Consider the following 24,646-nt stretch of genomic DNA (forward strand, 5'->3'; position numbering starts at 1 on the left):
AAATGCAGCAGCTCTTCTCACCTTCAAGCTATCGTGTATGTGCTTCATCCCTTTGAGAAATCAATGTGCAAGCAATAGCTGCTGCATCCCGCAGCATCCTGAATCCTGTCCTGATCATCAGAAAAGGAAGTTTACATGATGACCTTTCCATTACCAAGGCAACCAAGAGGCATATGTTCTAGAACTTTCCACTGTGAAGTATGACAACCAGGAGGCAACCTTTAAAAAAACACCCATGCAATTATTGTGTGTCCTATTAAGTGCTTCCATGAATCCTTAAATCCTGGTCATAGTAAAATATTTAATATGATGATGATATTAAAGGCATAGACTCTTTGTCTAGGTTTCCCTAAATTTCTGAGGTTATGAGGACATCTAGTGAGCACAGATGTTATTACAATTAACACTGGTAGCACTATGAACAGTCCTAGGACTGTTTGATTGATTGATTAAGAGCCGTCAAGTCAGTGTCGACTCTTAGCGACCACATAGATAGATTCTCTCCAGGATGATCTGTCTTCAACTTGGCCTTTAAGGTCTCTCAGTGATGCATTCATTGCTGTCGTAATCGAGTCCATCCACCTTGCTGCTGGTCGTCCTCCTCTCTTTCCTTCAACCTTTCCTAGCATTATGGACTTCTCAAGGGAGCTGAGTCTTCGCATAATATGTCCAAAGCATGACAGTTTAAGCCTGGTTATTTGTGCCTCGAGTGAACGTTCTGGATTGATTTGTTCTATGATCCATTGGTTTGTTTTCCTGGCTGTCCATAGTATCCGCAAAAGTCTTCTCCAGCACCAAAGTTCAAAAGCATCAATGCTTTTTCTATCTTGCTTCTTCAAAGTCCAGCTTTCGCATCCGTAGAGTGTCACAGGAAAAACCATTGTCCAAAAACCATTGTCCCTGAAAACCTCAGAACAGGTTTGTGCACATCCCTACTAAGGGAAGACAGGATGCAATTTTGTCTGAAGAAGGCAGTGGTTAGACCTCTTCTTAAGAAGCCCACTTTGGATCCCCTGGTGATGGATAATTATAGGCCAATGAAAATAACAATGGCAAAATTGTTGACATGCCACACAACTAGGGCTGCCATATGGAAAAGATGGCTGTGTTCACTGTATATCTTAACTTAATATATAGATTTTTATTATTGGTTTTAACATTTTACATTGTTTTTGGATGTAAACCACCTAGAGACATTAGCTGAATAAAAACATAAATAAAAACAAATAAAAGAGGACAGGTCTCCTGTCCCTTTAAGAGATGCACAGAAGAGGAATTTCAGCAGGTGTGGCTTTTCTTTCCCCCTGCATGGCAAGTTGCATCTGTTGAAATTCCCTCTTCTGTGCATCTCTTAAAGGAAAAGGAGGCCTGTGTTTTCCATAAAACACTCCTAGGTGCAATGCATGGAACTTTCAATGCATGGCACACAGCTTTTAAAGAAAAAGGGGTATATAAATATTTGCTTTAAGCGATGGTTTCAGCTCCAGGGCAGGACTGAATGGTGAGCTACTATAGGTGGAGCAGGTTTAGCCCCACAGTTTGGGGGCTGCTTAAGTGTAGAAAGCCATAGCCAATGCAAGCTGCCATGGTAGGTATACGGTTCATGTGCAGCACTAGAAGACACATGATGATCAAATAATGGCAGCAAGATCTTTATAGTGGCAACCATGCATCTGGTCACATGCTTGTGATAAAATAAGTCTTGGAGGCAGGGGTGCAGAGCCCTTGCTAAGTCTTTGAGGAGTTCCCCCCTCATTTTCCTGAACATTCCCTGCCAAACCTAACAACAATCTTCAGTACCCAACACATCTTTCTCCCCTCAAAAGGGTCTTTCCTCCCCTACAAAAGAATTAAAGTGAAGTATAATCAAGGTTTCCCTCTGTCTGCACCAGTTGTGGGCTTGTCGTGGGCTTCACATTCAGTCAGTAGAGTATTGTTCCAGTGGCTGTTGCTGGTGTCTTGTGTGCATGTTGTGTGTGTTTTGTTTAGACTATGAATCCTTCGGAGACAGTGAGCGAAGCATCTTCTATTTTATTTTGCTATTTATTCCAGCAGGGGCAGAGGCGTAACTAGGGAAAACGGCGCCTGGGGCAAGCACTGAAATTGCGCCCCCCCGTTGCGCCCCCCGCCACCCCCAACATACATCTGACTGACACACATGTGTTTTTTCCTCACAACAACCCTGTGAAGTTGGCCTGTATCTCAAACATCAGAATTATGATGCAATGATGATGATTATGACTATGATGCCCCTCCCTCACGCCCTGGTTCTGTTCCTGACTTTCCCTTGTGAGTGACTGTATTTTAACAAACCGAAAACCAAGGACTCCAGAGTAATTCAAGGGACTAGGGTGATAGTGCTAAAGACTCCTTATTCATGCCATCCTTTTTAATCCACTTTTTGCCACTTTTTGAGCCACTTTTTGGCGCCCCCCCACATGATCTGCCGGGGTGGCGCCCGGGGCACGTGCCCCCCCCTGCCCCCCCATAGTTACGCCCCTGAGCAGGGGCGTAACAAGGTTGGAATGGGCCCAGAGACAAAATTTTAAAATGGGCCCCTCACTGATATACACGCCCACACACTTCACAATACATAGTGCATTCACACTCACATCCCCATTATGAATATGGTGAATATTTATAGAGTTATATTTATAACTATATTGTTATAAATATAATGATATAACATATTCCTGCAGGATAGCTAGAGTTAGGAGTTTAGGGGATGTTGTGAGATCTCAGAGCAGCTGCTGTATCCACAGCTGCAAAATGAGGTGTTTGTGGTGTGTGTGTGTGTGTGTGTGTGTGTGTGTGTGTGTGTGTGTTTGGAGGGGGGGATTGTAACCCAGGGATCTCATCTCTTGATCCTTCTGGACTTTTCAAACGTGTGTGAAGTAAGGATCATTCAGAATAATGAAGGAAGCTCAGCGGGTGTTGAGGAGTCATGTGACTTGCCTCGGGGGGGGGGCTGGAGGCGTGGGGGGCCCCAGGCAACCGCCTCCCCTTGCCTAATAGTAGTTACGCCCCTGTATACCAGTGTGTGTTTGTGTGTTGAGAAAACCGATGTTTAATTCTGCAGAACGACTTCTTAGTTTCTGCCAAGCCAATGATTTCTTCATTGCTAACATATTCTTCAAACAACCAAAGCGGCGCCTATACACAAGGACATCACCAGGTGGAATACACAGAAATAAAATTGATTACATTATTGGTGCAAGGAGGTGGAAGAGCTCAGTTATAACAGCAAAGACGTGGCCGGGGGCAGATTGTGGAACAGATCACGAACTGCTCATGTGCAAGTTCCAAGTCAAGCTAAAGCGGAAAAACAAAGCTACCCAATTTCCACGATATGATCTTGAGAATGTACCCACCTTTTTCAAGGAGAACATCAGGAACCACTTTGAAGTTCTGAACCTCATTGAAAGGGAACCAGAGGAACTGTGAAATTAAATCAAAGAAGTTGTTAAGGACAAATACGAAAAGAGACTGCCAAAGACCAAGAAACAGAAGAAAGCAAAATGGATGTCACAACAGATGGTGGAAATTGCCAAGAAGAGGAGAGAAGCCAAAGTCAAGAAAGATAAAGACCTCAGGAAGGAACTTAATACAGAATTTCAGAAAGCTTAAATTGAGACAAGGAGCAGTACTACAATGACATCTGTAAAGCCCTTGAGGATGGAAATAGATACGGAAAAACAAGGAAAGTTTTCCAAAAGATCTCTGAATTCAGAAGGATGTTCCAACCTCGCATTGGTATTTTAAAGGATGCCAAAGGACAGACAGTAACTGATTCAGAGAAGATCAAACAGAGATGGAAGGAGTATACTGAAAATCTGCCCTTTTACGGGCCTCTGAACAGGTTCGAACACTGTTGGGGAGGTTCGACGTTCGAGGACAGGGTATGAGTCTCACTTTAAGGGTGAGAGAGGGTGCACTTACCCCTCCCTCCACTTTCCCCCCACCGGTGCCCGGTATTGGCCAGAATAATGATAATCAACCAGGCCAGCTCCAACAAGCTCCCTGCAAGATGAAATCAGCTATGTTGGGCAAGGATCCAAATAACAGGTACTTGGAGTACCACTCTAGGCAGCTTGTCCACATCCTCAGGAATCACAAACTGAAACCGATCCACTCTAATCTCACAAAAGGGATTGCCAGACACGCCCCCTAACTGGACCTGCAGTAATATTGGAATCCAGCTCAGCCTGAATACGATAGATTTTATCTGCAAAGACAGTGTTTCCGGAAGCAGATTTGAAACAAAAGGGGTTTGAGTTAAACTCCTAACAATCCGGAAAAGCTCTGTTGCACAAGAACTTACAGATGCAATATGCTGTCGGGGTGCCACCCTGATGCCCCTCTCAATTCTAGGGAGGTGATTTGTTTTTATTGTTCTATGACAGTTTAGTCTCCAGGTTCTGGGAATTCGTTCAGCTTTTACTTTCCCTCGCTGCCACCATATAAATTCTTGTTACTCTGCTCTCAGTACTCAATCCTCGTGAGCGCAGGATAGGTGTATATGTTCAAGTTATACAATGGAACAAAACTTGAGGTATATAATAAATACAAGAATAAGTTTGTTATTTACAGATTAGAATAAAGATCTCTGCAAAGCAGGGCACACAAGCTTCTTTACCAAGTTACTAGGTACACCAGCTGTTCTAGATACAATATGAGGAGCGTAGCTAGGGGAGAGGGGGCCCGTGTTCACTCCTCTCTCTGGCGGCCCCCCAGAGTGAGGGAGACAATGAAGAAAATAGGGAGGGATGGAGCTGGAAGGCCCTCAGGAGCTGGGGGCCCGTGTTCTTTGAACCCTTTCGCTCAATTATAGCTACGCCCCTGTACAATATAACATATAGGGAGGTGAGATAACTGGGACAGAAGTAATTAAACTTGGGTTGGTAACCTTAGTGAATTCCTCCAGACCTGCTTGTCTGTTACTAGGAGCTGCCCAGAACTCTGCTGGTTCTCTAGCCTCCACACATTCACCCTTCAAGTTTTACCCAACCCCACTGAACAATCTCTCCTGTTCAGAACACACACCCCAAACTCTCAACCTCCAGGTAAAAAAACCTCCCACTCCCATGCAACTCAATCCAACTCTCTCTCCCTCCTCTCTGTCTCCACTGCCTTTTGAAAAATCCCTCCCCCTCTAAGCCTACTAGGGGGTAACCCACACACACTGACTCACTCACCAGCTGCTATATACATCCCATCACATACGTGCAGAATAAAATCGCTTCTGCTTGCTGCACATATTGCTACAGTATATGTCTTTAGATGGGCTCTATGCTGTGTCTTATCAGATTCAAGATGAGTCCTCCTCCATTTGCGTTCCAGTCTAACTTGCCGCTTCAGCTCCTGTAGCTCTTCAGTATACCATGGAGCTAATTTTGAAGTGGGTTGGAGGGGACGCTTAGGGGACTGCCCTGGAAAGTTCCCTGTTCCAAGTATCCACCAGGGCATCAACAGCATCACCATCAGAACCAACACAAAAGACCCTCCAAGGCCCTTTGAATCCTACTGGGTCCAGCAGCCTTCTCGGGCGGACCATTCTAATAGGTCCACCACCCCTTAACCAGGAAGTGATTCGTCCATGACAAGGGGGAAACTTCCCCATACCTGCTCAATAACAGGAGACCCCACCCACGGTACATACACCCCCTTGATCAGAGGAAAAGACCAAATCCAGTGTGTGACGTGTAGTTCCTAGGACTGACTGGGATAGGCCCATAGTTGCGATGGCCGCTATGAACTCCTGAGCAGCACCAGACAAGCCCTACCCAAAGTGGACATTGAAATCACCCAGCACCAAAAGCCTGGGCAACTCCAAGACCAAATCAGTGACCAGCTCCGTCAGCTCAGTTAGGGAGTCTGTTAGGCAGTGAGGTGGACGGTACAGCAGCAGAATCCCCAGTTTACCCAGCCTAAGGTATACACACTCAATATAAGTCAATTATCTCACAGGGATCCTGGTAAGGGAGATTATTTATTATTATTATTAAATCGATTTCTATACCGCCCTTCCAAAAATGGCTCAGGGCGGTTTACACAGAGAAATAATAAATAAATAAGATGGCTGTTATTTTTATGGACCACAGCCCCTCTACCACCACCACCCTTCCCACTTCCCCATACCTGCTCAACAACAGAGTACCCTATGGGAAGGAGTTGGGCCCACACAGGGCCACTAGCCTCTCCCAACCAGGTCTTAGTTATACAAGCCAGGTCGGCTCCTTCATCCACAATCAAATCATGGATTATTTTGATCTTATTTTAAACCGACCTGGCATTACAAAGGAGCATGGTTAGGTTCAGTGGGGAGTTGGAACTACTTCCCAAGGCCTGAGAGGTGAGAGGGCAGCCAGGAGGAAAAACAGTAATTAAATTACTGGACTCCCTTCCCCTGTAACGGCATTCTAGCCTGCCAACGCCTGATCTTCTATTCCCCACCACTACGGAAATAGCCACCTCAACCTCATTGGACGCATGATGGTTTTCTCTGCTCAAAGATTATGGGAGGGGTCAGCCAGCTCAAATGAACCTCCCAGCTCAGGCAAAGGAGATTCTGACAGTAAAAAACAGACCCTAGCCTCCCAGCAAGTTTAGAGAGGGAAGGGGCAAGACAGAGAGATGGGGGGGAAAGGGAGAGTGAGAGTCATTCACACAATCAAAAACTGAGTTCTACCCAGGTTTGGGAGCTGTGTGTTCTCCCAATTTTCAGTTGTGTGGAAGCAAGGTAGGAGGAAAAGCTATTCCTCCTACCTTGCTTCCACACAACCAAAAATTCCACACAACACACAGTTCCCAAACCTCGTTACAACACAGTTTTTGATTGTGTGAATGACCTCTAATTCTAGGCAGTAACCAGGAGCAAAGACTAAGGAGCAAAGGGAAGCAGGCACTCTTCTCTCCATCCTCCTCACTGGACTTCTTTCCCTTCTCCCCTAATCCTAACCCCACTGTCCGTTTCTCACCTTTCCCAAGGGGTACTTGTACCATAAGCCGAGAAACTACACGTGAAGACACTCAGAAAGGAAAAAACTAAGAAACCCCACTGCTGTTCCCTTTTCACTAGGGATGTTTGCTCTTGTAAATGGGACCGAAGTTATGATCTGCCACAAAGTTATGACCTCCCAGAGAAGCTCGGGTATCATTGTCAGAAGGTTGCCCAGCAGTCTTAGTAGTGTCCCAAATGGCTCTAATGGGTGCTAAATCATCCGAAACTGCCTGAGCCATCCTGCAGCAGTGCAGAGCCTGAGTATTATAATGGGACTAGTCGGAGCTATGATTAACACCTAGCTTGCGGATTGCCTGCATTTAAATGACAATAGCAGGATCTACTGGAGTGAGGATGTTTTGCATTTCCATAGTACTATTTCATCTGTGGGCCTTAGAACCGTTTACAAAGGTGGACAAGCATGATTATCTCTATTGCGGAATGACAGTGTTAATAACCTGAGTGATGAGAGATGGAGATATCCTGCTCTTTTGAAAAGCAGGTTGTAAATTACTTGCAGAGTCGTGTCAGCTACATCACTGCAAGATGACATGGGGACTAGGATTGCTCACTGCCTGCAACTATGCCTGTGATGGAGGGACAATGATCTGGCCATACCTATGAAACAGTGTGATATAGAAATGTACAGTGCTCCTCTTACTTGAGTCCGATTAAAAAACCCTTAGGGTTTTTTTAAAAGCTCTCAAAACCCATCTGTTCAGGCTCTTAAAACCTGTTAATGATACATTGATGGACTTGTGATTTTTGTTTGTTTTTAATTGAGTTTGTTTCAATTGTTTTTATTCTATGCTGTGTTTTATTCATTTTTTAAATTTTAAACCTTATACTGCTTTTATTGTTGGGAGCCACCCCGAGCAGTTTTGTACAGGAGGGGTGGGGTATACATATTTTAAATAAATAAATATCATAGGGCATAGGTACATCTCTAACCTGAGGACTATATTTATTTATTTTATTTATCTTGACATTTATATCCCGCTCTTCCTTTTGTTGTTCACTTTTGTTGTGCACAGGAACTCCTTGCCCTCTAGGGGAGCATAAGCCTCCTAAGTGAGTTGATACTTGCTTCAGGACATATTTTTGGATACAAATACCCCAGCCAAGCCGCAATGGCTTCGGATTCTGGAGGACTCTAGATGCTGGAAGATGCTGCTGTAACTTTGCCTGGACTTTACAGAGTCCCATAAGCAAGCTGTAGTTGCTGCTGCCCCTCTTGTGCTTTCTCCCCAGTTCTACAAGCTGGTCTTGTAGTAGCAAACATGACTTGTCCCCTTAGCTAAACAGGGTCCACCCTGGTTATTATTATTATTATTTATTCGATTTCTATAGCGCCCTTCCAAAAATGGCTCAGGGCAGTTTACACAGAGAAATAATAAATAAATAAGATGGATCCCTGTCCCCAAAAGGCTCACAATCTAAAAAGAAACATAAGATAGACACCAGCAACAGTCACTGGAAGTACTGTGCTGGGGGTGGATAGGGTCAGTTACTCTCCCCCTGCTCAGTAAAGAGAATCACCACGTTAAAAGGTGCCTCTTTGCCAAGTTAGCAGGGGTTGCATTTGAATGGGAAGCCACATGTGAGCACTGTAAGATATTCTGCTTAGGGAATGGAGCTGATCTGGGAAGGGCATCTAGGTTCCAAGTTCCCTCCCTGGCAGCATCTCCAAGATAGGACAAGATTTTTTATTTTTTTTTAATAGGACAAGATTTTTTTTATTGAACCAACAAACTACCAAAGCATACAGTACGTTGCCAAAGCACAATTATATACAAAGTGGTTGTTCGTACATGATATATCTACAAAGATTTAAACTCAATGATTTGGAAACCCACAAGGTTATGAAGTATATGCAGGTAGTACTGTAACTCGGGGGTGGGGAATTTCAAGGCACATCAGGTAATCGGGGGGATTACGTCCGACATCCATTTCCACAATTTGTCCCACTGCTGTTTAGAAGAGATACTCTTGTCTTTTTGCACATAACCATACAAACTTTTCCAGAAGAGATTTACTGTCTCATCCACGTGAACCTCTTGGTCACCTCTTCCCTCCCTATTCCTATGCAAGAGCATTGCATAAATGACATACAGGTTTACTAACCTGATTACGAGAAGGGGAACATTCCAATTCCCTAGTATGAGGGCACCTGTTCCGTCCTGTTTCCTTGAAGGTTTCTTTCTGGGACCTCGAAAAGAGGTTCTATCGCTCAAACCTGAGGTTAGTTCTTCCCAAGTCTGTTTTTCCAAATCAGGCCACTCTAACAGCTTGCTTACTCCCTGCCACACTCTTTTGGCTACCACATACTCTTTTAAGAAATGTGAATGGGTTTCCCTGAATGTTTTACCTAGCTCACTAGCTTTCTGTTTGCAGGTGATTTTAGGGCATTCTTGCTGGTTCTCTGGGAGCCATGGCTTAGCCGCATTAAGTGGTAGTACTTGATGGTATAAGCGCCACCTTGTTTCCCATAAATGGAAAGGGACTTTTTTCTCCTTAAAGAGAGCAATAGGGTGATCGGGTTGCAACAAGTACTGTGAAGTGCAGTGTTTGTAGCGTTTACGTTCTAAATCAGGTTTTAAGAAACCCACTTCTAGAATCTCTCCATAAATTGTTTTCCTTAGCTGCTTGACTGAGGAGGATCCTTTAAATAGATCCGGTTCAACCTTCCATTTTTAAAGTATGAATAACAAATCTCTCAAGTAGTCCAGGTGTTCTCTTTTTAATACTTGTGTGATATTACCATTGAAAGATAACTTTCCCCCACCATGCTATGCCCCATGCTGACTTGCGCCAACGCAGAGCGAAAAGCGAGACCCAGGTTTTTTGCAGGAGGTTGGACATATTATGGACATTCACAAAAATCCAGTTTCCAAAATTGTAGGACATGAATTCAGTTACAAAATAGGGTTGCAGGGCAGGTAGGGCTAGGCCTCCCCGCTCAACCTCCTTAAGTGCTACCACACAGGCCAAAGGGAAGGACGCTGTGTGCCATACTAGATGGAAGATCTGGCTTTCAACTCTACGAAGGAGATCGAGCGGGGGAGCATAGACTACCGCCAGGTTATGCACCGGGGGTATCAGGTAAGTCCGGATGTAAACCGCTTTCTGGTACATGGCAAGGCTCCATTTTTTCCACATGGTGATTTTAAGCATTACTTTTTCTTCCCAATCTGTCCAATTCCCCCCCCCCCGACTTTTTCCTTAATCCCATATTCAATCCCCAAAATGTTTACTGTATCTACCCACTTCAGTTTGAACTCTGGGGCCCCTTCGCTTTTACATTCAGAGATGGGTAGGCACGAGAGTTGCTGGCGTCCGGGGTCCATTTTAACAAATACACTTTTATCAGCATTTAATTCTGAGCCCGAGATCTTGCCATATTCCCAGAAGAGGTCTAGTATTACAGAGATTTCATTTTCATTCGGTAACAGTAATGTAACATCATCAGCATGAGCTACAAATTTTACCCTAAACTCAGAGTGAGGTTCTGAGTGGACAGGTGGTTCGGCTATCCCCTCACTCTCCCTCCTCCTCCCTCCCGGGAAGATCTCGCAGGAGGGAGGAAAAGAGACCGAGAGTCCTTGCAGATGGGGTTCTCTCTGAATCCTGATCAGGATTGGATCCAGGGCAAAAACATAAAGTAATGGGCTCAGTGGGCATCCTTGGCGGACACCCGAATGCAAAGTGATCGGGTCGCCCCGCCATCCATTAATCTGTGGTGTCACCTTTGCATTCGTATAGAGCACCTGTATCCAAGTCACGAATAGGGGTGGTATACCTTTAGCTTTCAACAATGTCCACAGATAATTGTGGTTCACTTTGTCAGAGGCCTTAACTTGATCCAATAAGAGGAGCTGACCTTTCCAACTTTCATTCTGTATAGAGTAAAAAAGATCTCCAAGATAGGGCTGAGAGAAACTCCTGCCTGCAACCTTGGAAAAGCCGCTGCCAGTCTGTGAAGACAATACTAAGCTAGAATGGCCAAATGTCTGATGACTCAGTATACTATACCTTTTTTGGAGAGGAGAGCTAGTCTTGTGGTAGCAAGCATGACTTGTCCCCTTAGTTAAGCATGGTCTACCCTGGTTGCATTTGAATGGGAGACTAGAAGTGTGAGCACTGGAAGATATTCCCCTCAGGGGATGGAGCCGCTCTGTGAAGAGCAGAAGGTTCCAAGTTCCCTCCCTGGCATCTCCAAGATAGGGCTGAGAGAGATTCCTGCCTGCAACCTTGGAGAAGCCGCTGCCAGTCTGTGAAGACAATACTAAGCTAGATAGACCAATGGTCTGACTCAGTATATGGCAGCTTCCTATGTTCCTACTCCATGCTTTGCCCCTGAAAGAGACACGTTTGCCCAGCCAACACACACCAAACACACTCAGGAAGGACTGGTAATAACTAACTACTCACTTCTCCCTCTCTAAGCTCTCCTCCGCTTTTCTTTCTGCCTCTCTCCCCAGCTCTTCAAGCACTTTTGTATTCCAAGCCTCTAAGCGGGCACTGATTTGGAACTCAAGCCAAATTGTTACAAGCCTTTACCAAGACTCTCATCCAGAACTTTAGCATTGCCTTGCTTAACCAAACTGTCTCTTGGCTTCTGTATCCCCATTTTACTTTTGAGATGCTTTGAGATGGTATCTTTGCCTCCTCTTCCTTTCCAAATACAGGAGAACCTTGTTACTTGCGGGGGTTCCATTCCTCACCTACTACCGCAAATAATGGAACTGTGAGTAAGGAGGCATTAGGGCTATGGGGAAAGAGGGGTTAGGTTCCAGAGTGGAGGGGGGAAACGGGGAAAGCCTCCAAACCACCCCCAAACTTACTATAGTATGCTTCACAGCTCCATGTGCCCAAGCATGCTTTCCAAAGGACGAAATGTCCCCCCAAACATGAAAAATTGCTGCAGAAAGTCCTCTTTTTTCCAGGCAATGAGCCACAAAATGGCTCCTCAAGACAAAATGGTGGCCAGAAATTACCTCTGCAGTCACTTCCGGCACTCTAGGAACTGCAGATATGGGTTTTTTAACCCATTAGTATTCACGGATACTGGAAACGGGTGTCTATTAGACACTCGTGTATACATGGAACTGTGAATAGCCATTCTGCAATTAACAAGGTTCTCTTGTACACCAGACTTGCTCAAATTGATACTGAGGCTGAACTGCTCCCCAAGCAAAGCTAATTTCCCCAATTTAAGCCAAAAGCATAGTCGAGGGGTCTATGAAGCACCTTGGGGCAGTTCTGGTAACGAAGTGCAGCATTTGCAGAGGAGAAATGATGTGTGTGTGTGTGTGTGTGTGTGCGCGCGCGCGTGCACGCGCTTAACTCTTTCTTTGCCTACCATTTCCCTATCGAACACCTTAAGCCAGGGAGACAGACATCAGTGGGGTGCACTGAAATAGCAGGGGTGTGTGTGCTCCTAACACAGACTATGCCACTATGCCAACACAGGCATTGGAAACAGAGGAAACATAGGAAGCTGTCTTATTCTGAGTCAGACCATTGGTGCATCTAGCTCAGTATGGTCTACCCAGACTGGCAGCGGCTTCTCCAAGGTTGCAGGCAGGAGTCTCTCTCAGCCCCACCTGGAGATGCGGGAGGTGGGGGAGCTTGGAACCCTCTGCATTCAAGCATGCAGGTGCTCTTCCCAGAGTGGCCCCATCCAGAGGCATAGCTGGGGAGAGGGAGTACATGTTTGCCCCTCTCTCTGGCGGCCCCTTGGAGTGAGGGAAATAATAAAAGAAAATAGGGAGGGGTGGAGCTGGGTAGCCCTCAGGAGCTGGGGGGCCTGGGTTCTTTCAACCCATGGACTCAGTTATAGCTACACCCTGGCCCCATCCTCTAAGGGGCATCTCTGACATGGCTCACACATGTAGCCTCCCATTCAAATGGAAACCAGATGCTGCTTAACAAATCAGGGGACAATTCATGCTTGGTAACACAAGATCAGCTCTCCTCCCTTAGACTCCTTCCCTTAGGCCAGAGCTGCTCAACTTCGGCCCTCCTGCAGATGTTGGCCTACAACTCCCATAATCCCAGGCAATTGGCCACTGTGGCTTGGGATTATGGGAGCTGTAGTTCAAAAACAGCTGGGCAGCCTAAGTTGAGCAGGCCTGCCTTAGGCAGTGGCACCTGGGATATTTCTAGCTTGTATCCTGGGGAAGAGGGAGGGGGAAAAGAGAACAAGAGGTGTGCCTGAGCAGGAGGCAGGAAAAATGAGCAGCCGCCCTAGTGGGGTGAGGTGGAATAGCTTTTGTCACCCCCTGCAGGCTGCACTTCTCCTTGTGCTGGGCCCAAGGGGGCTGGAAGGTCTCCCCTTGCCAGTCTTCTGAGCTCACATGTATTCTATAATGACATGTGAGCTCAGCCCCACACACTTGAATATTATCCTTTACTCCAGAAAAAGGGGTCAGTAAGAAATGGGCAAATCAAGTATTTGGTGGAGGGGAGCTGAAGTGATTAGACTGGGGATCTTATGCACAATTTCTGGTTTGTGGGGTGGGGAAATGGGTTTGAAGAGTAACTAGAAAGAATATTCAATCTGTCTTTTAAAACAGTTTTTTAAAACCTTCTTTCAAAACTGGCCACTGGCAGGTGTTGTGAAGTCGGGCTTGATTGACCAACGGTCAGATCCTTTATGGCAAATCCTAAAAGATTTTAAAAGCTGTGTTAGCTTTTGACCCAGTTTAGACTGGCAGTTTCTGAGAGGTAAAGGCTTCAGCAGAGATTACAGGAAATGCCTGTGATGAAAGCAAGAAGCGGTAGTCACTGAAAAATCAAAAGAGAGAATAAGTCATAGCAAGCAGAAAAAGCTAATAATTGGCTTTTTAAAAAATGCCTTTGTCACCGAACCTTTCCTTCTCCAACTGTCCAGGAACTGGCAGTGAGACAAAGATGTGCATTAACGTGGAAGTTCCATCACATTAAAGGCAAAGGTTTGTTTGGACATTTACATCACACAAAATATGATGCTGCCAGAACAGAGTTGTTGAGTTTAATTGCTAGGAGGCTATTTGCTAGTCACAGGGACAGTTGATAGATACTCAAAATAAGTCCACACTGAGCACATGCTTTTCCGTTAGGATCTTAAAATTAAAGAGAAAATAAAGAAAACTAGCTGGTCCGGCTGCAGAGCATCTGCGCCTCTAGTTCTCCCTCGTTCTCAGCCCTTTGTTCTCAGCTCTCCCCACTTCTCTTCCCTCTTCTCCACTCCAATGTTTTTTCTCTCTGGCCAGCCGCCTTTTCCAGCCACCCACCCCTCGCTTCTCCCCCGCCACACACACTGCTTCCTCTCCCCCCTGCCACCACCACCTCTCCCTACCCGTTCGCCTGCCCGCCAATTTCTCTTCCCCACTGGCGTTGCTTTCCTCTCCCCCTCCCAGCAGCTTGCTCGTGAACTCTCGCAAGAGCTGCCACACATGGGATTAGCCATGGGTATGTCTAAGAGAATTATATATATACTAGCCGACCCCGCACAGAGTATCTGTGCGCTCCCCCCAGTCTCCACTTCCAGGCCCAGCCGCCTCTCCTCCCCACTTCCACTTCTGCCCCCGCACTTTCTTTCCCCCCTCCTGGGCCTTGCCTCCATGGGCGGGCCAGACCCGCCACCACTTCTGTGACCAGGCCGCGATGGCGGCGACCAATCCTCCTGCGTGCGCCTCAGTCAATCAGCTGGGTGCTGGGACGCAGATTCCAAGGCACACCCAGGAGAATTAATATAATAGACTAGCTGACCCTCACAGAGCATCTGTGCACTCTTTGGGGCCGGCTGTTCCCCCCTACCTCCTGCCCCACTCTCTTGCCCCCTCTCCCCCTCCTGCCCCACTCTCTCTTGCCCTGCCCCCTCCTGCCCCACTCTCTCTTGCCCTCCCCCCTCCTGCCCCACTCTCTGGTGTGGCCCAGCCTCTCCACGGGCCGGTAAGTGCCGCCACCTGGCTTCAGCGGCCGGGCCCATCGCCGCCACCTGGCCTCCGCGGCCAGGCCCGCTGCCACCTCCAGGCCTCTGTGGCCGGGCCCGCCACCGCCCGACAATCCTCCTGGGTGCTCCTCAGCCAATCAGGCGCCTCCGCTGTCCAGCCAATCAGCTGGGTGCCGAGATGCACATTCTAAGGCGCACCCAGGAGAATTAAATATATAGATAGATGTGACATACAAATACCTAGCCAAGAAATATGCATCTTTTAAAATGAAATGCTATTCAGAATATCCAACTCTAGATACATGTATGAAGTCAGGAGTTCTCAAACTCGAGTCCCCAGACCCTGTTGGATGGACAACTGCTGCCATGGTCTTTGGCTAACTGAGCAAAGAGGCACCTTTTAAAGTGGCGATTCTCTTATATTTAGCAGGGAGAGCAACTGGCCCTATCCAGCCCCAGCACAGCATTCCTCCAGTGGCTGTTGCGGGTGTCTACCTTATGTCTCTTTTTAGACTCTGAGCCCTTTGGGGGCAGGGAACCTCTTACTTATTATTTATTTTTCTATGCCAACTGATTTGAGAACTTTGCTTGAAAAGCAGCATATGAATATTCATAGTAATGGTTGTCCAACAACATGATCTGGGAACCATGTTTGAGAACTCTCAGCATTAAACAGTAAGACTGAAATCTCTGTAAGGTTCTTGGACTGGATTCAAACAAGAAGCTCATCTTGGTTTGTTCAGAAAAGTCAAGAGGCAAAGAACTGTGAAACTGTAAGCCCAAGAGGGCTTGAGATTGGTTTTTCTTGGCAGCCCCTCCCTTCCTGGAGCACAGTAAACTGCTTTTGAAACTGCAAAGAGTTTCAGAGACATGGCAGGACAGGGTGAGGGGTGAGGTGGGGGTTAAAGAGGGGGATTAAAAAAAAACCCTAACTGGCTCATTGTGAGTCTTTTGTTTGAGTCTAAACTTTGGATTACAGTTAGGAAGTTCCCCTGGAATTGTTAATTCAGGGGTTCCCAATTTGGGGTCCCTCCCTGTTGATGGATTACAACTCCCCAATCACACTGGCTGGCTGAAGACACAGGGACATCTTCAGCTAGCATCCTAGAGCAGCCCCATCCCCTAAGGGGAATCTCTTACAGTGTTCACTCATTAGTCTCCCATTTATATGCAAACCAGGGTGGACCCCACTTAGCAAAGGGGATGAGTCATGCTTGCTACCACAAGACCAGCTCTCCTGGAAACTGTAGTACATCAACACCTGAGGACCCAAGCAGTGTTCTCTCTAACAGAGATTATCAGATGTGGTTCACTACAACTCCCAGCATCTCCAGCTGCGATGGCCTTTGGCTGGGGATTCTGGGAGTTGTAGTCAACAACATCTGGGAATAACTGTTAGAGGGAACACTGGACCCAAGATTTAAGAGGGGTTTGGATGACTTCATGGAGGAGAGGTCTATCAATGGCTACTAGTCAGAGGGCTGTAGGCCACCTCCAGCCTCAAGGGCGGGGTGCCTCTGAGTACCAGTTGCAGGGGAGTAACGGCAGGAGAGAGGGCATGCCCTCAACTCCTGTCTGTGGCTTCCAGCGGCATCTGGTGGGCCACTGTGTGAAACAGGATGCTGGACTAGATGGGCCATGGGCCTGATCCAGCAGGGCTGTTCTTATGTTCTTATTGAGAACCCCTGGATTAATAAATGATACATTATTAAGATAAAGACAAATTAAGAATTGGTTGTGACTTCTATATAGGCATAAAAGGTGGTCTAAATTCCTGATTCCTGATTGCTGGGAAAGGATATTGAATTACATACTCATTTCCAGCAGATCAGGTTACATCAAAAGACAAAGGAATATAATCAATCCATAATAAAGTGTATTCCAAGAGGAAGAGTAGGACCACGTTGATTTAAGCATTTCATTTAGAGTGAAACAGGTGAATGGAAATAAATTAATGAGCAAACCAAATGAAGCAAGTCAGTATACACGTCTCACAGAGTGACATCTGGGGGAAATAAGCACTCACTGAGCTGGTTCTGAACTGAAACTTCTAGCAAAGTGCTGATCAGGAAGCTGGGTCCTGCAGTCAGCAGAAATGGTAAGAAATGGTCTCACAGGGCTGATCCCCTGACACCTGGAGAAAAAGCATTGGTTCAGCTCTTAAGGAACAAAAGTGACTCAATCTAAGATGTGGCGTGTCCCCCATGGTATAAAGCCCATTTGTGCTTGCTGGCTTGCTTATTGATTTTTCTATGTGAACCACCGTGATACCACTTTTGTTGAAAAACCGTGTATAAATATTTGTAGCAGTAGTGTGTTCTTCATACCAACACAATGTTTTATGTGTGGAGGCAAATTTATGTGTTTGAAGACACTGGAGGTTGCATCAACCCAGAAATCCCTCTTCAGACCAGCAGGACTATCCTTCATCACATTCAGGGTCTCAGGGAGATGCCTTTCCCACCACTGCTCCTAGACATGCAAGAAGGGACTGAGCTTGAGAGACCTTTTCTGTGCAAAGCATGTGTTCTGTCATATTTGTGGCTTGAGATTACGCTCAAGGTGTCACTCCCTAGTGCAGGGCTATCCCCCCCTTAAGCATTTGAAGAGACCCCACTTCATCTACTGAATCCCACCCCACCAAACTTAATAATCCATCTCTTCACTCCCCAACATATATCTTTCTCCCTTCCAAAAGTGTTATTCCTGCTCCCCTAAAAATTTAAGTGAGAGTTGCTCCAACTCCCCCTCCCCCTGCATCTCCACTCCTAGTGAAGGAGTGCTTTGGGTCCCTAGGTGTAGTTGCACAAAAACACCCATCCTCCGCTGCCACAACGGCCATGGTGGCTCAGAAAAACATATGTGGCTGGGTACAATGGGAGTAGTAGTCTTGCATCTGGGACCCAAGGTTAGGAATCCCTGTGTAACTCTCTTAGCTTCTCCAATAACCTACTCAGCAGCCTCTGCCCCCTGAATTTGCCCCCATCCACATTCAGATCTGATTGGGTTTCCTCTTAAACGATACAATACTTCACTTTTATTTTAATATTCCGCACGTATCTATTTTACATCCATGTTATCACATGTTAGCAAGTCATGAGCATTTTTCAGGCATGAAAGGATGTTTATTTATTCTATTTCTATACCGCTCTTCCAAAAATGGCTCAGGGCGGTTTACACAGAGAAATAATAAATACATAAGATGGATCCCTGTCCCCAAAGGGCTCACAATTTTCTGTTCCTGTTTCCTAGCACTCTTCCATCTCTTTTGTGGTTCTGGAGGCTTGAGTCACAGAAAGCCCTAATTTCTCACAGAAAGTGGGGCTACTCCAGAGGTGGGACAAGCAAGCACCCCCTCAGACAAGTGGTTTGCCCCCCCCCACACCCCACCCCCTCATTCCTGTATCTGAAATTTAATGAGTGGGAGACACAGCTTGCTCATCCACCTACAAATGCACTTTGCCCCTTCTGTGAAGCAGGGATTATTCTAAACCTTTTCCGCAACTGCACAGGTAGCCGGGGCAGGCCCCCACCCGCATCCTTAAACACTTTGCAAACTTCTTCTGTTTTTCAGGAAAACTTTTCTAGAAAACACTCTGCAAACTTTTTCTACGTTTTTCTAGAAAAGCATAACAGATGGATATAACAGGAGAGGAGGTGTGGCAATGGCACTATCATTGCAGACTTTTTTTTTACTACTATGTAAGTTACCTGTTGTTATACCTACATGTTGTCTGTATAGTCAGTTCAATGTAAAAGCTTTTGACTACTCAAGCAGTTGTTCCCAATAATATATCATCAATACAACGCTAGGAAAATGGAAAAGAAACAGTAATCTTGTTATTCTATATCTTCCACCCCCCCCCCCATCAATTCCTTATCAAGCCCCCATATTTCCAACAGCACAAAAATCTACTTGCCACTGCACAAATTGTTTGCCCACGACCCGAAATGAGTCTAGCAGCTGCCCATAAGGACAAACCTCAAAGCGTTTCTGCTCGGGGACCGCGGCACACCCTTCCACGTGCCCTCCTGCTGCCCTCGAGTCGACCCACCACGCCGCCTGCGCAATGCATTTTGGGAAAGCCTAGGCACTGGGGCTTGCCCACCACCGCGGCTTGAGCGCAAAGCCGTTTAAATGTCCCGCCGAGGAGGCGGGGCGGAAGCGGGCCGGTGTCCTCCTTTCCCCTCCCGCCGCGCTGGTTGGCGGCTGCTTGGCAGGAGAAGGAGGCGGGACGGAGCCTAGCTGGGCTCGAGCGGCGGCTGCAGCCTCAGCTGACCGAGGAGCGCTACCGTTGCTGTTGCGGCCGCCGCCGCCGCCACCACCGTCAGCGCCGCGGCCGTGCGCCCTGCGGAGGGGAGGCCGCCACCCGGGCGGGCTTGCGCCATGGAAGGAGCGCGGCTGTTGCCTTAACGGCGCGCCGGCGGGCTGCCGCCGTGGTGGTGGCCGGCAGGAGGAAGCTCTCAAGGCAGAGAACAGGAGCCTGGCTGGCGGCCGGAGGAGCAGGAGGGATGAGCGGCAGCGCTGCGCCCCCCGGGCCCGGCTCGGGCTCAGCCCCCTGCCGCTTCGCTCACTACTTCGTGCTGTGCGGGATCGATGCAGACAGCGGGCTGGAGCCCGACGAACTGGCAGGTGAGCCCAGGAGGGGGCGGGAAGGGAGGGCGAGAGGACCGGGCGGGGGGCGCCTGCCCTCCTCCCTCCCCGCTCATCACCAGACGTCTCGGCTGCGCTCCGTGCGGACTACGTGCGCGGATTCCCGATCCCCACAGCCGCCTCGTTGGGGCTCCTCCTCTCCTCCCCTCTCGTCCCCTCTTTACTCCCTTCCCTCTCCCGTATAGCCCAGCTCGCCGTCGATCCCTCTCCGCCCGCGATTGCCGCTTTCCTGCGTGGAAGGCTGCTCCGCCTGGGAGCCGCTAGAATATTCTGCGCTCGTTCTCCGCTATGTTGCCCAACCCCCGCCCCCGCTTTTGTTTTTGCAAAGATTGTCACGGGTCGACGGGCGCACACGAGCAGGTGTGCTGGCGAGCAACCTTGAGTCGAGGTCCCGGGCCGAGCAGGGCAGCAGCACAAGATGCTGCTCAAGATGCTGCTCGCCCCCTTCTGGGGTGGGGGGTTGTGCTAGCCAGCCGTGCGGCTGCTCCAGTCCCCCAGCAAGGCCCCGCACGCCAGCCGCGGCTGCACCGCGATGCAGCCGTTGCTCTGCTGCGCCTTTGATGTATTGTGCTTTGCAGCTTATTCTCCCCCCACCCCACCAGCTGTTCTGACCCGTGGGGAGGAGGGAGAGCGCGCGACTGCTAATAAAGGGAGCAGCAAACCCTAAAACGATCATCTCTTCGAGGTGTTTGCTAAATTGCTCCCCCTTCTTGTTCTTAAATAAATGAATCCCACAAAAGCAGCCGAACTCGATGCATTCAGCTTCGATTGCTCAACAAGACGTGCTCCCGGCCTGAGGGAAAAGTCTGGCAGCTCTTGCTACCCCTTCTTTCTCTTCCCCGCCCCTTTCCAAAAATCGTGATGATGCCTCCAAGCTGCAGTGGCCGGCGTTGGTTATGTCACGGCCGGAGCCACCACGTTCCAGTGCAGTCGACTCGTCTCCTTGCTTCTTGGGTTTATTATCTCCTCGTTTCCTTCTGCCCCCGCCATGGCCTGGGCTGTCCTCTTGCCTTGGAGTGTGTCACCAAGGTCTTGTCTGCCCGCTGCTGTTAGCAGTAGCCTCCCTTTTGACTAAACGCTAACTTGGGTCCAAAGATCAGGAAAGCTACCTTTGGAACCACTTGGGCAGAATGCAGGTTTTTTCCTCTCCGTCTCTGGTTTGCTTTTGAGATGGGGGAAGGGAGCGGTTTAAATCTGCCCTATGGAGGGTTTGGAGACTTGAGTTGAAAACTCTGTGGCAAAGAGAGGGCATTGATGCTAATTAATACTTCAGCGTGCCTTTGCCTTCGATAGTCGGCTGACCAGGCAGTCGCAAAAGCATGTAGAGGCTAAACAGCTTTAATTAAATTGTACTTCTGCGGACAGAGATCATCTACGACTATTCTATTCACTAGCACCTCCTAGCTTCTCTGTGCCTTGGAAGTTGTTGGTTTTAGAGGCAGGAAAATACTGTTACCTAATTGTGCATTTCAAGGTGCACATAACGTTTGTAATAGCTAATGAATCTCCTGCTGAGGATTGTCATCACTTGTTACTTAGACATGCTAGTCAATGTATTGGGGTAATACAGAAATTAAGAGATGAGAGAGACTGTCTATAGACTTAAAATGGAAAAGGTTCTGGGGAAGAAATTGCTTAAAAAGGAGATTGTTCAGTGTGTGTGGGGGGGAGGGGAATCACTTTTTAAAGAATAGGTTATCTAATCTTAAAATGCAATGCAATTAGTATTCTAAATCTAATCTAGATTATTTTGCATTAGCTGTTAATGTTCAGAAGAGCCCATCATTCTTATCTATTCCATATCTTCACTTGCTACAGACTGACTTTGTTTCCTCCATTCCTTGAGCTGTCTGCATACAATGCCCTTTCAGCTGTAGTAGTTTGCTTTTGAACTGATTGAGTTTATATGTCCACCCTCATCTTCTAGATTTTGTGCTGTAGACGATATTGCTTGGGGTGGGTTTTTTGGTATCTTCAGGATATGTCTTAGATAAATTATAATTGTTGTAAAGTTAGAGAGATGCCACAATCTTTCTCTCCATCACAGAGTGTGGAAAGAAGAGAAAAATATTAGAGGGGGAGTGTTAAGATCTACAAAATTTCCTGCAAAACATTGATGGTTAGGTAAATGCTGCATGAAGCTTTGAAATCGGGTTAAATTGTGATGCTTGTTTAGGGAATAAAGCCCCAGCAAAACTCTGCAGTATGACTAGTCAGCACGAGGCGGGGGTGGGAGGTAGAATCAATATCCAAACTTCAGCTTTAAAGCTGTTGCATGCAAAGTAAAAGCAATTGATCCTTATCCTTAAAGATGAACTTATTGGGGAATGAGAATTACTGATAAGTAAGCACGCATTTGTTTCTTGCATGATGGTTAGGGTGCTTCTGAAAGTAAATCAAGTTTTTTTTCATAACTTAAAAAAATACTCCCATCAATTGCTGTCTGTATTGTTCACAATTATTATTTTTATACAGAAGGAAAAAAATAGAGGATTGGGATAGTTTAAGATGTTTTGGGTATCTCTTAGCAGCAAACAGCTTTAATTTTCAATAGCAGAGAGAGAGAAGAAGTGTAGCTAAAATATTCTGTTTCAACAAAGCCCAGAATGGTAGGCTTCATTTAAATTCCTTGCATGTTTTTAGCAAAACTAATTGCCATTTATTGCACTGGTGCTTAGAAAAAAAATCTGAATTACAGCATATGCTTGCTTTCAGTCAAGACATTTTTGTCTTGATCGGGAAAGTTTCAGGGCAGCCTTGTTCCAAGACAAGCACATACCTCTGAGTGGAACCATGAGTAAACTATTAAGAGCCGTGATCCTAAACATGTATACCCTGATCCCATCAGGGAGATCCATGGGCTTCTGTGTGCATATTGCAGTGTGACTTGGGAACCTTAGTTGTGTACACATTTAAATATAGTTGCCACCTACTACCACTCTATTGTTTTCAGTGGGATAGACATTCAAATACTTGTCCCCATCCATATTCTTGTGCAACTGTTCACAGTTAGATGGATTTTTCTCTTTAAGTACAACTATAGTTGGCTCTAAACAACATCATTTGGTAATTTCTTGCAAGTAATTAGCCATTTTTTAAACATCATTTGTCAGGCTATAAGAGCTTTACCTATTGTAAAATTTAACTTTGAATAAAATGCTTCACTTAATTCATGGAGGACAGGTCTATCGATGGCTACTAGGCTTGATGTCCATCCAGATTCAGAGGCAGGAGCCCTCTGAATACCAGTTGCAGGAGAGCTATGGCAGAAGAGGGGGGCATGCCTTCATCTTCTGGCTTGTGGGCATCCTAGACGCATCTGGCGGGCCACTGTGGGGCACAGGGTGCTGGACTAGATAGGCCTTGGGCCAGATCCAGCAAGACTGCTCTTACTGGAGCCAGTGTGGTGTAGTGGTTAGAGTGCTGGACTAGGACCGGGGAGACCTGAGTTCAAATCCCTGTTCAGCCATGAAAATAGCTGGTTGACTCTGGGCCAGTCACTTCTCTCTCAGCCTAACCTACTTCACAGGGTTGTTGTGAAAGAGAAACTCAAGTATGTAGTACACTGCTCTGGGCTCCTAGGAGGAAGAGAGGGATATACATGTTGATAATAATAATAATAATTATTATTATTATAATTATAATTATTATTATTATTATTATTATTATTATTATTATTATTAGTAATGTTGAATTGTGTCAGGGGTTCTCCAGCTTGGGTCCCTAGATGATGTTGGACTTTTACTAATGGCCCTTGTGGCTGGGGTTGGAATTGTAGTTCAACGTCATCCAGGGACCCAAATTTGAGAACTCCTAAATAATGCAGTGAAGGAACCTAAACATCATTGGCAAAACCAAGACCACTTGGTAAAGCGTATGTGAAAAGCATGATTTCCATTTACGTATTGGCATCTTAACTCTTAACAAAAGAATCCCTTTGACTCCTCTGGCACAGAAAGTGTACAGAGTTCAGTTTGATTTGCATAGTATGACCTTTGTGAGTTTTAAGTAGAGTAATTTCCAATTCCTCTTTCTGAAAATAGCTGCATTTACACAGCGGTGTTGAAAACTTCGCTACCTTAAGTGTGAATGTGCTGACTGCTGCTCACCCAACTGTAAACGCAAATTTGCTCTCTCTTTAGTGCTGAATGCAAATATACCAAGCTGATACCTACTGGCTGGCCCAACTTGCACACACCCCATACCTGGCCTGGTGCTGCTCCTCCTGATGCAGTGTCTTGCCGTGCCAAATGCTGTCTGGCGGCATGCTGTACTTGGTGGCACACCAGCACCATTGCCCTGCCTGCTTCCTGGATTTTAAGCAGGATGGAGAGCAGAAGAGGAAGCCCCTTCCTATAAAAAGGGGCATAGGCAAATTCATGGAGGACAGGTCTATCAATGGCTACTAGTCTGCTGGCTATAGGCCACCTCCAGCCTCAGAGGCAAGATGCCTCTTAATGCCAGTTGCAGGGGAGCAACCGCAAGAGAGAGGGCATGCCCTCACCTCTTGCCTGTGGGCTTCTCAGAGTCACCTGGTGGGCCACTGTGACAAACAAAATGCTAGACTAGATAGGCCTAGTTGGGCCTGATCCCTCAGGGCTGTTCTAATGAGGATGTGAGCGGAGTGGTGGATAGAGATGTGAAGGCCTGGAAAAAAACTGGAAGAAAACCCACCTGGGTCTGTCTCCCGTCTCTCTCTCACCACCCAGGCCTTCACAGTTCCAGTGATCAGCCAGAGCATCTCTTGGGCATCTTACCTGCCTTCTAACAACTGCTTGTAAGAGCAGAGTTAACATAAAAAGGAGCCCTTGCTGAGTGGTAGAGCCTGTGCTTTGCATTCCGAAAGTCCTCGGTTCAATCCCTGGCATCCCCAGGTAAGACTAAGGAGCACTCCTGCCTGCAACTCTGGAGAACCACTTCCAGTCTCTGCACACAGGACTTCGCTAGACGGACCCATAATCTGACCTGGTATAAGGCAGCTTCCTTCGTACCTAAAAGGCAACTTCAGCTCATGGCTTCTCCCTGGATAAATATATTCATGTATCACATTCCT

The 24,646-nt window shown here is 46.8% G+C and overlaps 2 protein-coding genes across 18 annotated transcripts in view; one reads left to right on the forward strand and one right to left on the reverse strand.

The window, feature by feature from the left end:
- The window catches only part of ETFBKMT (electron transfer flavoprotein subunit beta lysine methyltransferase), a 32,658-nt gene extending 13,525 nt beyond the window's left edge, over positions 1–19,133 (reverse strand). For 2 of the 11 annotated variants that reach the window (XM_053253525.1, XM_053253523.1), the window contains exons 1-2: positions 18,922–19,133; positions 3,372–3,438 (exon numbers count right to left, since the gene is read on the reverse strand). The gene's annotated coding sequence lies outside the window, so the exon portion shown is untranslated. Of the gene's footprint in view, positions 1–21; positions 150–3,371; positions 3,439–11,844; positions 11,871–18,666; positions 18,684–18,921 lie in introns of those variants that run through there. The other 9 variants (XM_053253506.1, XM_053253507.1, XM_053253519.1 and 6 more) reach the window with 8 other exon arrangements.
- Positions 19,073–24,646, forward strand: part of DENND5B (DENN domain containing 5B) — a 149,941-nt gene continuing 144,367 nt past the window's right edge. For 5 of the 7 annotated variants that reach the window (XM_053253498.1, XM_053253501.1, XM_053253497.1 and 2 more), the window contains exon 1: positions 19,310–19,572. In XM_053253498.1, coding sequence (XP_053109473.1) covers positions 19,452–19,572 — 121 coding nt within the window. In that variant the 5' untranslated portion in view covers positions 19,310–19,451. Of the gene's footprint in view, positions 19,573–24,646 lie in introns of all 7 variants that reach the window. The other 2 variants (XM_053253502.1, XM_053253504.1) reach the window with 1 other exon arrangement.

The sequence above is a fragment of the Hemicordylus capensis genome, chromosome 5, assembly GCF_027244095.1.
Source record: "Hemicordylus capensis ecotype Gifberg chromosome 5, rHemCap1.1.pri, whole genome shotgun sequence".
Taxonomy (NCBI): domain Eukaryota; kingdom Metazoa; phylum Chordata; class Lepidosauria; order Squamata; family Cordylidae; genus Hemicordylus; species Hemicordylus capensis.